The following is a 14,222-nucleotide window of genomic DNA, read 5'->3' on the forward strand; positions in this document are numbered from 1 at the left end:
ATATAAATACACACACATTCATGTGTATATTTAAGAAATATTTGCATTTATAAACTGTATAAACATTTATATAATTTATATTATATAGAAATATAAATATTTTATATATAAATATAACCAATTTTTCTTAAATATATACATGACTGTGTGTGTTTTTATATATAAATATTAATTATACACACTACACACACATATGTTATGTAAACACAAACTTTTATTTTAGATGTGATTAATCACGATTAATCTTTTGACAGCCCTAATATATATATATATATATATATGTTAATAATTTTAAGGAATTTGTAATCAATTTCAGTTATAATACATTTTATTAACATTATTATTTACTATTTTAATAAATAACATTTAATCTTTAATAACCTTAAGTTAATTTGTGAGTTTCAAAATATTTTTAAAGGAAAAAATACTATTTTGAACTCCTTTGTATTTTTAAGTTCTTAAGTCTTCATTTATTTAAATATTTACAAAGTTTTTGTAAAGACAAATATACATTTGTATTTAATATTTATTTTAAAGACCCATTAATATCACACTTAAAAAAATTCACCTAAATAAATGGCCAATTGTATATTTATTTAAATATAATTTAATATTTCCACATTTTCCATTTGTACCAAACATTACTTTTTGCGATAGTTAATTCCCTTACAAAAAAATCCTGCAGGACCTACACACCTGCACATTCCTACTGGATCCCACAGGATTTGTGATAATTTTCCTGTAGGACTCCTATACACGAAACATGCAGGACTCCTACAGGAATCCTTCAGGAACCATGGAGGACTCCTTCAGGAACCATGCAGGAATACTACAGGAACCATGCAGGAATACTACAGGAACCATACACGACTCCTACAGGAACCATGCACGACTCTTTCAGAATGTGCCCTGTCCTGCAGGATTTTTGTTCTGTCCTGCAGGATCCTGCACATAGAACCAAAATCCTACAGGATTCCTGCAGGATTTTTTGTAAGGGTGACCTATAGGTTTTACAATTTTTGTGTGCATTCAATCCAGGAATGTTAAAAGTTATTGGCTGGAGGTACTGTATATTTAATTTCTTTCACTCACAATTACTGCATCACACAATGCACTAAACACAAAATCAAAATCAAAATAAAACATTGCAAAATGGATATCAATCTTTATCATAAAACTTTACTATGAGGTCTAAATGACAGGTCTAAATGACACAAAATATACCGAAATCTTAAATTATTTGAAAAATTCAGTATTTATTAATGAATGGATTTATAGTAGTGACAACTGTAGTAATTATGGTATTTTGGTAAAAACTACAGCTAAATTTTTTTCAAGATACAAGAGCTCTTAAGGACTTCATCTGAATACTTTACAGTGTTCCTACAAGTTTGGTCTTCTGAATTTAGAGTTTAGCCCCAGGTCCTGGCCTCTCCACCTGAGAAGTGAGGGAGGAAGCAGCTGGCTCATCTAATAACCAGAAAAGCTCCCCATGTGTAGGTGTGACAAGTGCTGCTGGAAGTGCAGGGCCTTCACCACCCTCAAATACTTGCTACAGTTAAAATAATACAAGAATTACAAAACTTAAAAACAGTTAACATTTTTATTTTAGGTAAAACATAACATTCAACATTGTAAATAAGCATGGTCAAAAATAAATGTAAGAATTTGGTCTGGCTTTTACTGAAATGACCTGATGATCCAGATTATCCCACCATGATTACAATATATAAACATTCTTTTGCATTATATAATCCACACACTCCCATAGGTGGTATGAAGCGGAACCTTCTCACCTAAAATGTGCTTGGACAACTCCCTTACCTTCAGCACTGGAGCTTTGCTGCCCCCAGTTGAAACAAAAACAACACATCGAGCAGCATTGACCACTGGCAACGTCAAGGTAACACGCTGAGGGGGTGGTTTAGGAGAATCACTGATGGGCGCCACAGTCCTCTGGGTTTCCTATTCAAAAATGATACAGTAGCACTGTGTAATACTAACTAAGGTAAGTACGTAAGGACTTCTTTCTAATGTCTGTTGTCTTTTCAGAAACCAATAAAAACTAAAAATATAATTGAAACATATCAAAGAAATAGTTTTAGTGGGCATTTACATAATAAGTGAAATTCGCAATATTTGACTCTTAAGTGCTAAAAGAAGTATTTTATACCAGTGATATCATAAAACAAATGTGTTATTATTACACTAATCTCCCGATAGTCAACTCTAAAGCCACATTATTATAAGATTGTTTGAAACCTGTAATAAAGGATGGTCTGGAAAAAGAGAGCAGGTGTGTCCATCTGGTCCCATGCCCAGCAACAGCATGTCAAAAACTGGAATTTGATCTGTGCTAAAGGCCTACAAGAACAAAAATCCAGTCAGGATTATAGTCAAAATGCAGAACAGAGCATCTGAGGTTTTATTTCTAAAGGAAATCTCACCTTACGTAGTTTGCCAGCATAATCATTTGCACATTCTTCCACAGGTAAAGAGGGATCTATTGCCAAAATCCTACTTTCTGGAATGTTGATTTTACTAAATAAGTGATTCTATAAGAGACAAAAAACAATCAGAGTAATCAATTTGTTATATGGAATAACTAATATGGACATTTTACAAGATGTTATTTTTGTTGCAGGTGAACCCATGTTCCTGTGAAGTGTCAGGTCCATATAATCTATAGATGATTTATTGCTGTATACTATCTTGAAAAAGCCAATTTTTGGTGAAAGTTTTTTGTGTTTGTCTATTTAAATGCAAATGAGCTTTTTCTTTTCTCCCCGTTTGCTATACAAAAAACATACAACATTTTTAATAAGACAATCACCTTACAACATTGTTCATAATGTACGTGCGGTAATCAGTCCCTCCAGAAAAACGTGATTATGCAATCGCATGATTCAACGCATAATCAGCCAAAGTCCACATATTTATGTGGGGGCCGCATTTTTCAAATACCCCGCTCTTTTGCAGCATAATTTGCATATTTTTCGTGCGCAAAATATGTGGGGCTTGCATGATTTCATAATCCCCGCAATTTTCGTAGCAAAAAATCACATATATCTTAGCAGAAAGTTGAAAAATGTTGCATTTTCTTCACACAAGCGCAGCCATGTACCCTGTTGCCATTTGAACGTTATCAAGTGACGTGAACATCATGCAAAAGCTGCAAATAGTTGTTGCAAGTTCCCGCAATTTCATCGCATATAATTGCATAAATATCCAGCATATTCCATTGCAATTTTTTAAGAAAGCGTGCCGCAAGATCAAGGATTTTTTCCCGCAACAATCACTAAAAAACTTTTTTCTGGAAGGACTGAGTAGTGAATTATGTAAAGAGGTTTTTAAATAGAAATTATGACCTAACTGTGGTCTTTGGACAGTTGTGGGTGGGGCCTGTGCAAAGTGATGTCAGTTTGCTCAGAAAATGCCAAAAACTTGTACCGTGAAAAGGTTTTTAAAAAGTGGGCAGATTTTTATCATTACAGGGTAGTTATGTACACTCACAGGCAACACACAATTATGTTCAAACAACATATACAAGTGAATTTCCCATATTAGGTGACCTTTAATTTAATTAATTCTCACTAAATAAGCTCTAACAATCTATAGTTTTTCCTTACAAACATATAATTTTGCTTCAGAAGACATTTACATTTAGGCAGTCGCTTTTATCCATAGGAAAACAGTGAAGCAATTTGTCTCCACTGGAGTAATTTGGATTACTTTAATGATAGATGTTTGTGCTTTTTTTGAGCTTCACCTTGTTGACTTCCAATTAAGAAGACAAAACGACAACATTCTTATATAAAAATATTTCTCTGTTCAGCTGAAGAAATTAAGTTACATAAATCTGGAATGGCATGAGGATGACAAAATTATAGGAGAATTTTGTTTCATGTTTGTGAGCGCTCTTTCCTACCTTGTATAAACCGTAAGTGCTCTCAGCATCATTGAATGGCACAAGTCTCTCATCACAGAACCCTATGAGCCATTTGCTGCAGTCTAGGTTTGGAACAGCAGGTAAGTCTTTACCAAGTATGTTCACCAGACTCCCTCCAGAAAGGCCCAGAGAGAAGCAACTTGCACCTGTGCTGAGAGCTTTCTCTGCTCGAGAGGACACCAGCTGGGCCAGAGTCATCCCAAGCTCTTCTGCAGAGGAGAAAACCACTACTCTTCGTCCAGACATCACTCACTGAAACACAAAAGATGAAGACTTTGATTATGACAGTCACTTCAGATTCAGGCAACCAATGCTATTGAGAATGAGGACATGCGTCACGGTAGCTTGCTGTCACGTGACAAATTGAGCCCGTCCACCATTTTGGGAGGGCACGCTAACGGTTGCCAGGAGCAACAGTGTATGAGCAATTCAAAGACAGAGCGGGAAAGGGCAGAAATTGTAATATAAATTTCGAGTAAAATTGAGCAGAAATGGAGAAGAATGCGGCAAAAGGGTCCTTACAGGGAGAAACTTACAACCAATGCCAAACAGAGGTATTTAGAGAAGCTTGCGGATATTAAAAACGTCGATCCATACGAGGTGCCTGCAGCTGTTAATTACTTGGTTTTCGGCATCATTTATTACACTATGCAAGAATTTAAAAGCCTGAAGTCATTGGAAAGCTACAAAACATTCTGCTGCGGCTGGGTGCACAACTTGGTCATCTAACGTTACAAGCCTTGTGAAAAAAAACATTGTACTGGCAAAGGTAAGTTGCTTCACCTTTAGTCAAGTCACTTTTATTTATATAGTGCTTTTTACAATCAAGATTGTATCAAAGCAGCTTAACAGTAATAACAGGAAAATAACAAAGTTTGCTTCTGTGGATCAAACAGTGATGTATCATCCAGCTCAGTTAAGTTCAAATGAAATAGTGCCTATATATATAGTATTAATGTATTACATGCAGTGATGTACATTGTATGTCTTTGTAAAAGAGTACAAAAATAGTGTCAATGCATGTTTATTGAACATAAGGTGAATATTATTTTGTATGTTAATGAATTTTAACACACTCTCATCGACTCGGAGATGCGGTCAAAAGTAATGTCCTTCTAACTGCAGCCACCCAAGAAATCCGACGTCTTCTTGTCACATCGGAGACATGCTCTCCTTACTCCTTGAAACTTTTTCCATTTAGGGAAACGAAAAAACAGTAACAAATGGTTCCTAGACTTTCCACGACAATCGTGGGAGACACTGGAGCATTTTTTTTACACAGCAGTGTTTTCCAGGCATTCTAAAATAGCGCGACAACCTCCTCTACTACCAATACAAACAATGAACGAGTTTGGCGGGTTACCACCCAAAATGGTGGAAAGGGGAGGATAACGCGGTCTCTGGGGGTGGGGCACTGTGTCGTGACGACATCTCCTCATTCTCAATAACTGTTGCATAGTAAGCATGAGAATGCTAAAGTGAAGTCATACACTGACACTGCAAAACTTCAACAAATAAGAGCAAATATGTGATTTCTTATACAGAAACGTTCAGCATCGGTTAATTGTCCTTATAAAATAAGAAATTGTGTGAATAAATTCCTGTTTAATGTGCAGAACTTGGACACTGTTCAGGGATAATGAAATCAAATGAATGAAGCACTGATCACAATATAAACCGTAGTATTAGAGAACTACAAAGTCGGGCTACCAATAAACAATGTCGATCAAAATACACAAATCATGCCAGCTTAAAAAAAACACAGCAAATCTATAGCTCACCATCAAATGTTTCAAAATGTAGTGCGTGAGTTTGCATTCACTTCCACCCTCAAGTGTTTCTCATGCGATCAGACTTCATCCAATCATCGTAGCGAATGGAATGTGGTGCATTATGGGTAACGTAGTACGTAACTACTTAAGAGATATTTTCCCTAAACGTTTAAGCTTATTTTCTTTAAATCATTTGTGTGTTACTAAATATTTGGTAAATTTCGTAGTCATATGGGAAGAAAATCGCAATCATATTTTAATATGAAAAAAAGGAAATATATATATATATATATATATATATATATATATATATATATATATATATATATATATATATATATATATATATATATATATATATATATATATATATATATATATATATATATATAATAAATATACATTTGTTAAATAAAAATATACACATATAATGATATGCACCTATATGGTATAAATAAATTAAATCAATATTTTTGTTTAACATTTACGTTTTTTTTAAATAAAAAAATTATATTTTTACTAAAATCGCTCCATTTCAATAGATGGCGCCAGTGAGCTTTGTATTCATAACCCAATCATTATCTGCGCACACAGAAGCAATAGTAGAAAACAAACCTGAATGTGTTAGTAGTATGCACATTATAGTAAACATTAGTATACATCCGTCTTACGTTAGCGTTAAACAAATATTAGTAGTATTGGGGGTTTTTTTCAGGATAACAGATAACTACGTGTATCTGTGAAAAGTTTGAGTTCTCATTTGACAGCTAGTTGAAATAGTAGGAGATGGTGTCTACTCTCTCACCCTTTCAGACTCAGTTAGCCTCCGTCATGGAAACCCTGATGAAAACAGCGGTATTGGAGATAAGCAAACTTGTCGACATAGAGTGTGAAGTTTGGCAGTCGGAGGTGACGCGCAGTCGCAGTGAAATCGCCGATTTGAGGAAGAGATTAAAGTTGATGGAGCTCCAGCAATGGACTGCACTTCCACACAGGCACAGAGAGATAAACGATGACACGAGGACAAACGGACAGACAGTTAGCGAATCAATAAATTGCACCCCTAAAATAAATCAAAGAAATCAGGTAAGTTCTCTTCATTATCTCAATGGGCAAACATGCCTGTGAGCTGCTGAAAATGATATTTTTGTGTCATTGACAGGGTGAATACAGAGTATCAATGGAAAGTGAGATAAACCAGCCCGTTAATATGATAAAGAAGGAGGTACATGATGTGGAAATCAAAGAATGGGACAACAGTGAAGAGGGTGAGTTATACCAAATATATTATATATACGATTGAGCAATGAATGATTTTTCTGAGATACGTACAATATAACTAAACTGAACATAAATATATATTCTCAGACATAACCCCCACTTTCACTTAATATCAGGAACCCCAGATGTAAATCTATTGCCCATCAAGGATGCTGTAGATGAGGTTCCTGTTGTTGACAAAGGAAGCCAAGAACATGAAACAGCAAAATCAATCTCACTCCAATCAAAAAGAGACATTTCGCCTCAAAAAATGACAATAAACCAGGTATTGCGGTTATCATCTCAAAAGCGTGCATCGGAACCAGACCATTCTCCATTTGGCCGACCACAGAGTTTGACCGTGCCAAAGTCCATAAGAACGCACAGTGATGCTTTTTCAGTGGACAAGCGTTTTGTTTGCACCTACTGTTCAAAGAGGTTCAGGTGTTTCAGTCAACTCGAGGTACATCAGAGGAGTCACACGGGTGAGAAGCCCTACAGGTGCACGCTTTGCGGTAAGAGGTACACGCAGAAAGGACACCTGTACACCCATCAGCGCACACACACTGGAGAGAAACCGTATCGCTGTCTGCTCTGTGGAAAGGGCTTCATTCAGAAATGTACTCTGGATATGCATCTGCGAAGTCACACTGGAGAAAAACCATTCAGCTGTACAAACTGCGGCAAAGGCTTCACGAAAAAATGTAACCTTAATAAACACCTGTCTTGTCAGTCTTGCAATGGCTGATCAATGGCAATGCATAAAAAATATGATGGCCTTTAACATTTGTGCACTTTTTATGTTCAGAGATATCATGTGAATATTGGATCTGCCAATACGGTGCATCATACTCTGCATTACATGCAAACTGTTTGTTTCTCTCTTTAAAAAATAAATATTTTTTAGGACTTCCAGGTGCCAAAAATCATACTTTATTGACCAAGACAACAAAGCCCAGTTGGCTGCAGAGCATCTACAAATCTCAATATTAGCTCCCATTTTTCTACAGTGTTTAACAAATGAACTCATCAGTGGTTTCCAACTTATCTTAATTATCTTTAAAAAATCTGAAAAAAGACAAACCAAAGCTCGGGTCTTAGGAGGTTAACGATTAACCAAAAGTCATACTCATACAGTCATTGAAAATATTATTTTAAATCTATTCTCTAAAAATATACTGTATATGTGAAGAAAATACCATATACAGTTTTGTTTATTATTAGACTTGTATTTTTTACAATGCACAACAGTCTACACGTATTTATATTTTCCACAATGCAAGTATAGAGATGCTTCTCAGTGTATTTGGTTTTTGGAGCTTTATCAGTTTTCCAAAGGAATATTAAGAAAGATGCATATATGTTTTACTTAAACACACAGGTGATTATATTGCCGGTTCTGTAAAAAGTGTCGTCCAAAATTTATTATGTTACCATCAAACTGTTAACAAGGTAGGGTAACAGTTATGTACATTGCTATTTTTTCATGAAACATGAAAGATTGTTTTTCCACTCTGGTAATATTAGGAAAACAGGCAAAAGCACGCACATCAATCTAAATTGGGTGTTCAACAAAAAACGTAGTAGTGTAGTAATGCAAAGTCGGCAACACCAAAGCTCCAAAAATATTTATTATTAAAAACTAATGCATGGCATCAAAGTGACGTTTTGAGCACACATGGTCTGATGAAGAGCCTGGTAATATTTGCTGTAATATCTGTGACAAAGTAAAAAACAGACATGGTTTTGCAACTCATGTTATTTAATTTTTCCCATTTCAAATTTCACAGGGAAATTACAATTTTGTCCATGATGTCCCTGAACCCCTATAGCAAACTCAGTTGTTTTATGCTTTATGTTAAATATGTTTATAGGGGCAGTTTCAAAACATGTTGCTCAAAAATGCATTTTAGTCTGGGACTAGGATAAACCCTGTCCTACCCAGGCAGTTTAATCCAGGACTAGTCCTTAGTTATATTAGGACATTTAGGTAGTTTTTACAAAGAAACCTTACAAAAAAAACAAAAACATTACTGATGTGCATTTTGAGACAAAACAATAACACTGATATATGTGTGTCAGTGCAAGTTGTTTTAAACTTAAGGCAGCTCAAACATGCATTTTAGTCTGGGACTAAGACCACCCCTATAAGGCGATTTCCTGGGCAGGACTTGTGCTAGTCCCAGACTAAAATGCGAGTTTGCGCTTCCTTAATTAAAAAAAACACCTTGCACTGACACATCTTTACATATATCAGTGTCATTGTTTTGTCTCAAGATACATACCAGAATTGTTTTTTGTAAGGTTTGTTTGTAAAAACTACTTAACGGGATAGTTTACAAGCCTGTATAAAAAACAAGGAAGATATTTTGAGGAATGTTTGAAACCAAACCGATCAGAGGCCCCAATTGACTTCCATAGTAGGAAAAGAATGCTAGTCAATGGAAGTCAATTGGGTCTCTGAGCGGTTTGGTTTCATACATTCCTAATCTTCCTCTTTGTTAACCATTCAGAAGAACCAAGAAATACAGGTTTGTAACAACATAAGAGTATGTAAATGATGACAGAATGTTCATTTTTGGGTCAACTAAATGTCTTAATACAACTCTTAATTGTCTTATTATTAAATGTCTTTATATATATATTATAAATACACTGCTGTAAGATAAGACGAAACTGAGAGGCGTTATGTGGGGATTTGCATTATGTCGGTCTTTCTATACGGCGCTTTACGGTAATTCCTCCCATGATGCTTTTCTGTCAGACGCTGTTTATGGTTTGCATTGGTGGTCTGTATCTAAATATCGTAATGGTTTGAGCATAAAGGTTTTCTCTTTTTGTCGAGTACAGGCAAAGCATCTTTATTAAAAGATTACGACTGCGAAAAATCTGACCATTTTACTAAGAGCTCCGGTAAATGATGGACATCATGAACACTCTTGATTTTCACACACAGTTAACATCCATAATGGAAGTGATGGCGAAAGCAGCTGTTGTTGAAATAGGCAAACTTTTCGATGAGAATTATTCGTTGTTGGGATTAGAGATATCGCGATGTACAAAAGAAAACGACTCTCTGAGAAAGAAATGTCGGTTTCTGGAGACTGAACTTCAGGCTGCCCGGAGAAACGCCAGCAGGATGAACGAGACTGAAGCTTCATTCAGCGCCCGCGACGAACTGACAGGTTATTTATATAATTTTACATTGTTCTGTATTATAATGCACGGGTTGTGTGTTATATACACGTAGCTTGTTGAATTAAGAAATTTGATCAAATTTAGACTAAATATGATGCACGAATTTACGGTTATTTGAGCTCTAAGCTGTTTTAAGGTTCAACCCCCACAACTGAGCTCGTACCCTTGACCAATCCCAGCTTGTGTTTATATTAAGAAGTGTACAGGCAGGCTTCTCGTTGATGTTTTGTCCACATGACTTATTACTATAATAATGCACAGGATAAAATTAGGGAAACTTTCCATGGAAATTACACTGGGATATATGGGAGTTGTGGCACATGAATCATATGCAGGGCTCTGTCTAGACTTACATTTGAGACCGATGGCCTTGGTGCAATAAATAGTTGTTGGCATAAATATGTTTATTACCAATCATTACAGATAATTTCCTGTTTACTTCTAGTTAGTGCAAAAAATATGGTTGCATATTTTAGATTCTAGAGCTATGGAAGTTAGGAAATATTTGTACAGTTTGTATAATGACCAAAAATTTAAATACTTAAAATATTTCCAAAATTCTTTTAAAATTAAAGCTTTTACTTTTTTTGTGACTGTTATATTTTATTATAAATGTATATTTTATTTAAAATAATTCAATTACAATATAAATATAAAAAATATCTTACAAAGAATATAATTTTTAAAAAATTCCTATATAATATCTAAAACACTGTTATGCCTTTTATTTTAATAGTTAGTACTTTTTAAGGCTGTATTTTTTTTCCCTTTTTTTCCTATTTCTGTTAAATTTTATTTTAGGTAAAAATGTCCATTTCCTGCAAAAGAACCTTGTACATGTGGTAGTGTTAAATAACTAATGCTTGTATTTTTAACAGATACTGGACATCGTCCTGCAATTGACAATGTGTTTGGTAAGGACTGGTGCATGAACCTGTGGAGACACGAGGAGTCAAACATCGGTCAAAATGAGGACACAAATCTGAGCTCTTCAGTCGAGGTTGGTTAATATTATATACAGTACTGCTGTTTATTGTCTTGATATCGGTATCTGGGATTTTCGATATCTGAGATTTTCCAATTTGTGGCATTGGCCAAAAAATCTTTCTGTTCCTTAGAATAGTTTTTTCTAACGACTCAGACACTCAGATGTAAGGCAAGTGTCTGACAGACTGTTTTTTCAAGTACTTATTTGATATATTTATACATATTATACACAATAAATGTTTATTTAGTTTCAGCAATGTTCTCTTTGTCACTCAATTACATTTGTGTTATATTTTTCCTCATATTGGCCAATCGGCCACATTGCCTTTTCAATATCGGTATCAGTGTCGGGTATTAAAAGAAACTCTTTGGCTGACCACAACTCTTCAAGTACTTTATTTTTTTTTTTGTTTCTTAGACAGTTGATTTGTTGGATGAAGAACCAGACACGATCCTGATTAAAGATGAGACATTTGAGGATTGCCCAAGTAAAAATAAAACTGAAGATAAAAGCAACAGTTTGAGAAATACAGGTATGAAAACTATTGTATTATCTCTGTATTATCCAGGGGTGATTTTAGGTTTAAATATTTATGGGGGCTCAGGGTGTTATTTAAAAAGTATATAAAAACGTATTTCTGAATGACCCGAGGCCTAGGATTAAGCAGATTTAAAGCAAACGTATTTGATAAACGTATAATAAAGGCCGAGAGAATTTGGTTTATATCATGTATTATATATTATCGGAGGTGGCGTTTAGAGGCTTTTGCATCGGAGCTCCTCATATTATCTTCATTATCTCTGATTTATGTGTGTTATTTATGTCATTACAGGACCTTCAGTGGGCAGCAATGAGAGATTTGATGCTGAGAGTTCAGCAGATTTTATCACATACACAATACCTACATGTGACCAAGTGAAATCAAACCTACAGCAGAAATACAAACTCTTAATGCTAGACTTTCTACAAATGGAAACAGTCCAACACAGCCACATCTGAAAACTGATGAGCTTGTTTCAACTTTTACAAGTAGCGTTAAATTCAGCAGTATGCAAAACCAAACAAGTGCTTCAGAAGATAAAAAGATTGAATGCGTACTCTGTGGAAAAGCTTTTAGCTATTTAAGCTATCTAAAGGTACACATGCGGACACACACTGGAGAAAAACCTTTTGGCTGTACAATTTGTGGCAAACGGTTTGCCCAAAAAACCTACCTGACAATACACCAGCGAACTCATTCTGGTGAGAGGCCGTACACGTGCATGGACTGTGGGAAGAGTTTTTCCCAAAAGTGTTCTCTTACTGTGCATCTCCGAAGCCACACCGGAGAAAAGCCTTATAGTTGTGTCGAATGTGGTAAAAGCTACACATACAAACATGGTTTTAATACACACCAGTGCATTAGTTAAACATCTATTTTTCACTTTAGTCTAAAAATGTTTCTGTTACAAATATTCTGATGGTTATTCTGTCCCATAAACCATAAAAGAGAAACCTTTCAGAAAAGTTACTGATGGACCTAAATACATGATCATACAGTGTACATTATATGCATCTTAGGGTGTGACACATCTAGATGACGCTCAGTTGTTGACCAAAGCACTAGCAAGACATGTTTCCATCACTGTGATTTTATACGCATTTTATTGCATCAAAAACAAGTGACGGAAACGCCAAACTTTGAGTAAAATCTCTTAATTTACGCTCGCTTGAGGTGGTTTTTGATTTATGTGAAAAAGAGAACGCGAATAATGGGAGATGGAAATGCATTTGCCTAATTAATTCTGAACAAACGAACATTAAACCCACATGACTGACCGTCTAGCTTTTTCTCCGTCATCGTCTTTACCATATATGGTGCTTGACATCATCGCAATGCCCTTGCTGCTAGTGCCTGCATCAAAAATGTTGCATTCCTTCTTCTGTGCACAGCATTCAGTTTGGCAATTACAAGCTGCACTGCTAATAAATGAATAACTTGCCCTATCGTGACTACATCAAGTCCTGATCCGTGCCTTGTTTTGTTTACTGTTGGTTACTGCACCATCATTCGCTTAAACAAATTGATGGAAATGCACTTAATTCGCATTTGTTTGTTTCTTTTTTTGCAAATTTTGAAAAGATTCGCTTCACGTGTGGATGGGAAGGGAACCCAATTATTGTTTGTCTTTCTTTCAGGGGATTAACCACATTCAATTGGTGGCAGAGAGCATTAGAATAAGCGATCGCTCTGATTGGCTGATCATTTAATGAAGTAACACATGAAACAGAAATGACAAGCAAGTGATGAAATTAAAGGGAATAGTCATTGATAACAAGCAATATATAACTACATGAACCATACCACTTTTTTGGGTAGGGTGGGTACCTCTGGGGTATCTTTTACCTGGATTATCATTTTAATATTTTTCCCTTTTGTCTTCCGAAAACAGTTGTTTCTTGAAGAAATGTTTATACTGTTGTTAGTTTTTATGTAAGTGTTTAAGTGAATAAAATGTTTCAGTTGTACACTTTGTTTGGCACTTTTTTACAATTAAAGGTGCATTGTGTAACTTTTAGGGGGATCTCTTGACACACTGAGGAACAAGATTCTGTGTTCTGATCGGGTGTGCTTTATACATCTTGAAAAGTGAAGCCGCTGTATGGAGCGAATTTTGTGCCAGAATTATACAAACAAATCCAGCGTTTTGCAAACAAACTCAATCTGCTTTGCAAATAATAAAAGCAATTTGAGAAAAAATGCAGAGGCTTTGCAAATATGTACTGTGTTTTGTAGATGTGACCATGATTTTCTCACAAATGTGCAGATGGCGCTTTTTAAACTTTTTCAGGCATTTTCAACTAGTCTCCCTGAAAAGCCCTGAATTTTTACTTGCATATCACCCCTGACAGTGCCAGCAACTGAATAAAGACAAATTTAATTTGCTGGGCTTCATTCTGTTAATCTCACTGGATTTATTGAAAGTGTTGATATTAATAAATGTCTGTTAATAGTAAACAAATTCTGTGTTCAACTTGAATTCTATACATTTGCAATCGTCAATCCCTATACACC

The 14,222-nt window shown here is 35.2% G+C and overlaps 3 protein-coding genes across 5 annotated transcripts; 2 read left to right on the top strand and 1 right to left on the bottom strand.

The window, feature by feature from the left end:
* Positions 1–555: 555 nt before the first annotated feature.
* Positions 556–6,657, bottom strand: pgls (6-phosphogluconolactonase). 3 transcript variants are annotated; one of them, XM_065263266.2, is made up of 6 exons: positions 6,527–6,657; positions 3,929–4,201; positions 2,448–2,555; positions 2,263–2,364; positions 1,825–1,965; positions 556–1,552 (listed from the first exon to the last, which is right to left on the bottom strand). In XM_065263266.2, the coding sequence occupies exons 2-6, from the start codon at positions 4,193–4,195 to the stop codon at positions 1,406–1,408; spliced, it is 765 nt and encodes a 254-aa protein (XP_065119338.1). In that variant the 5' UTR covers positions 4,196–4,201; positions 6,527–6,657; the 3' UTR covers positions 556–1,405. The 3 variants fall into 3 exon arrangements, with proteins under 3 accessions (XP_065119338.1, XP_065119339.1, XP_065119337.1); XM_065263267.2 differs by lacking the exon at positions 6,527–6,657 and adding an exon at positions 5,026–5,333; XM_065263265.2 differs by lacking the exon at positions 6,527–6,657 and adding an exon at positions 5,731–5,832 and having other exon boundaries at positions 557–1,552.
* On the top strand, positions 6,315–7,899 carry LOC135744884 (uncharacterized). Its single transcript, XM_065263264.2, has 3 exons — positions 6,315–6,807; positions 6,884–6,989; positions 7,119–7,899. The coding sequence occupies exons 1-3, from the start codon at positions 6,508–6,510 to the stop codon at positions 7,727–7,729; spliced, it is 1,017 nt and encodes a 338-aa protein (XP_065119336.1). The 5' UTR covers positions 6,315–6,507; the 3' UTR covers positions 7,730–7,899.
* Positions 7,900–9,737: 1,838 nt separating this feature from the next.
* LOC135744886 (uncharacterized) lies at positions 9,738–14,063 on the top strand. Its single transcript, XM_065263268.2, has 4 exons — positions 9,738–10,166; positions 11,058–11,179; positions 11,585–11,699; positions 12,000–14,063. The coding sequence occupies exons 1-4, from the start codon at positions 9,899–9,901 to the stop codon at positions 12,164–12,166; spliced, it is 672 nt and encodes a 223-aa protein (XP_065119340.1). The 5' UTR covers positions 9,738–9,898; the 3' UTR covers positions 12,167–14,063.
* The last annotated feature ends 159 nt before the right edge of the window (positions 14,064–14,222 follow it).

This window comes from Paramisgurnus dabryanus, chromosome 3 (assembly GCF_030506205.2).
Source record: "Paramisgurnus dabryanus chromosome 3, PD_genome_1.1, whole genome shotgun sequence".
NCBI lineage: Eukaryota > Metazoa > Chordata > Actinopteri > Cypriniformes > Cobitidae > Paramisgurnus > Paramisgurnus dabryanus.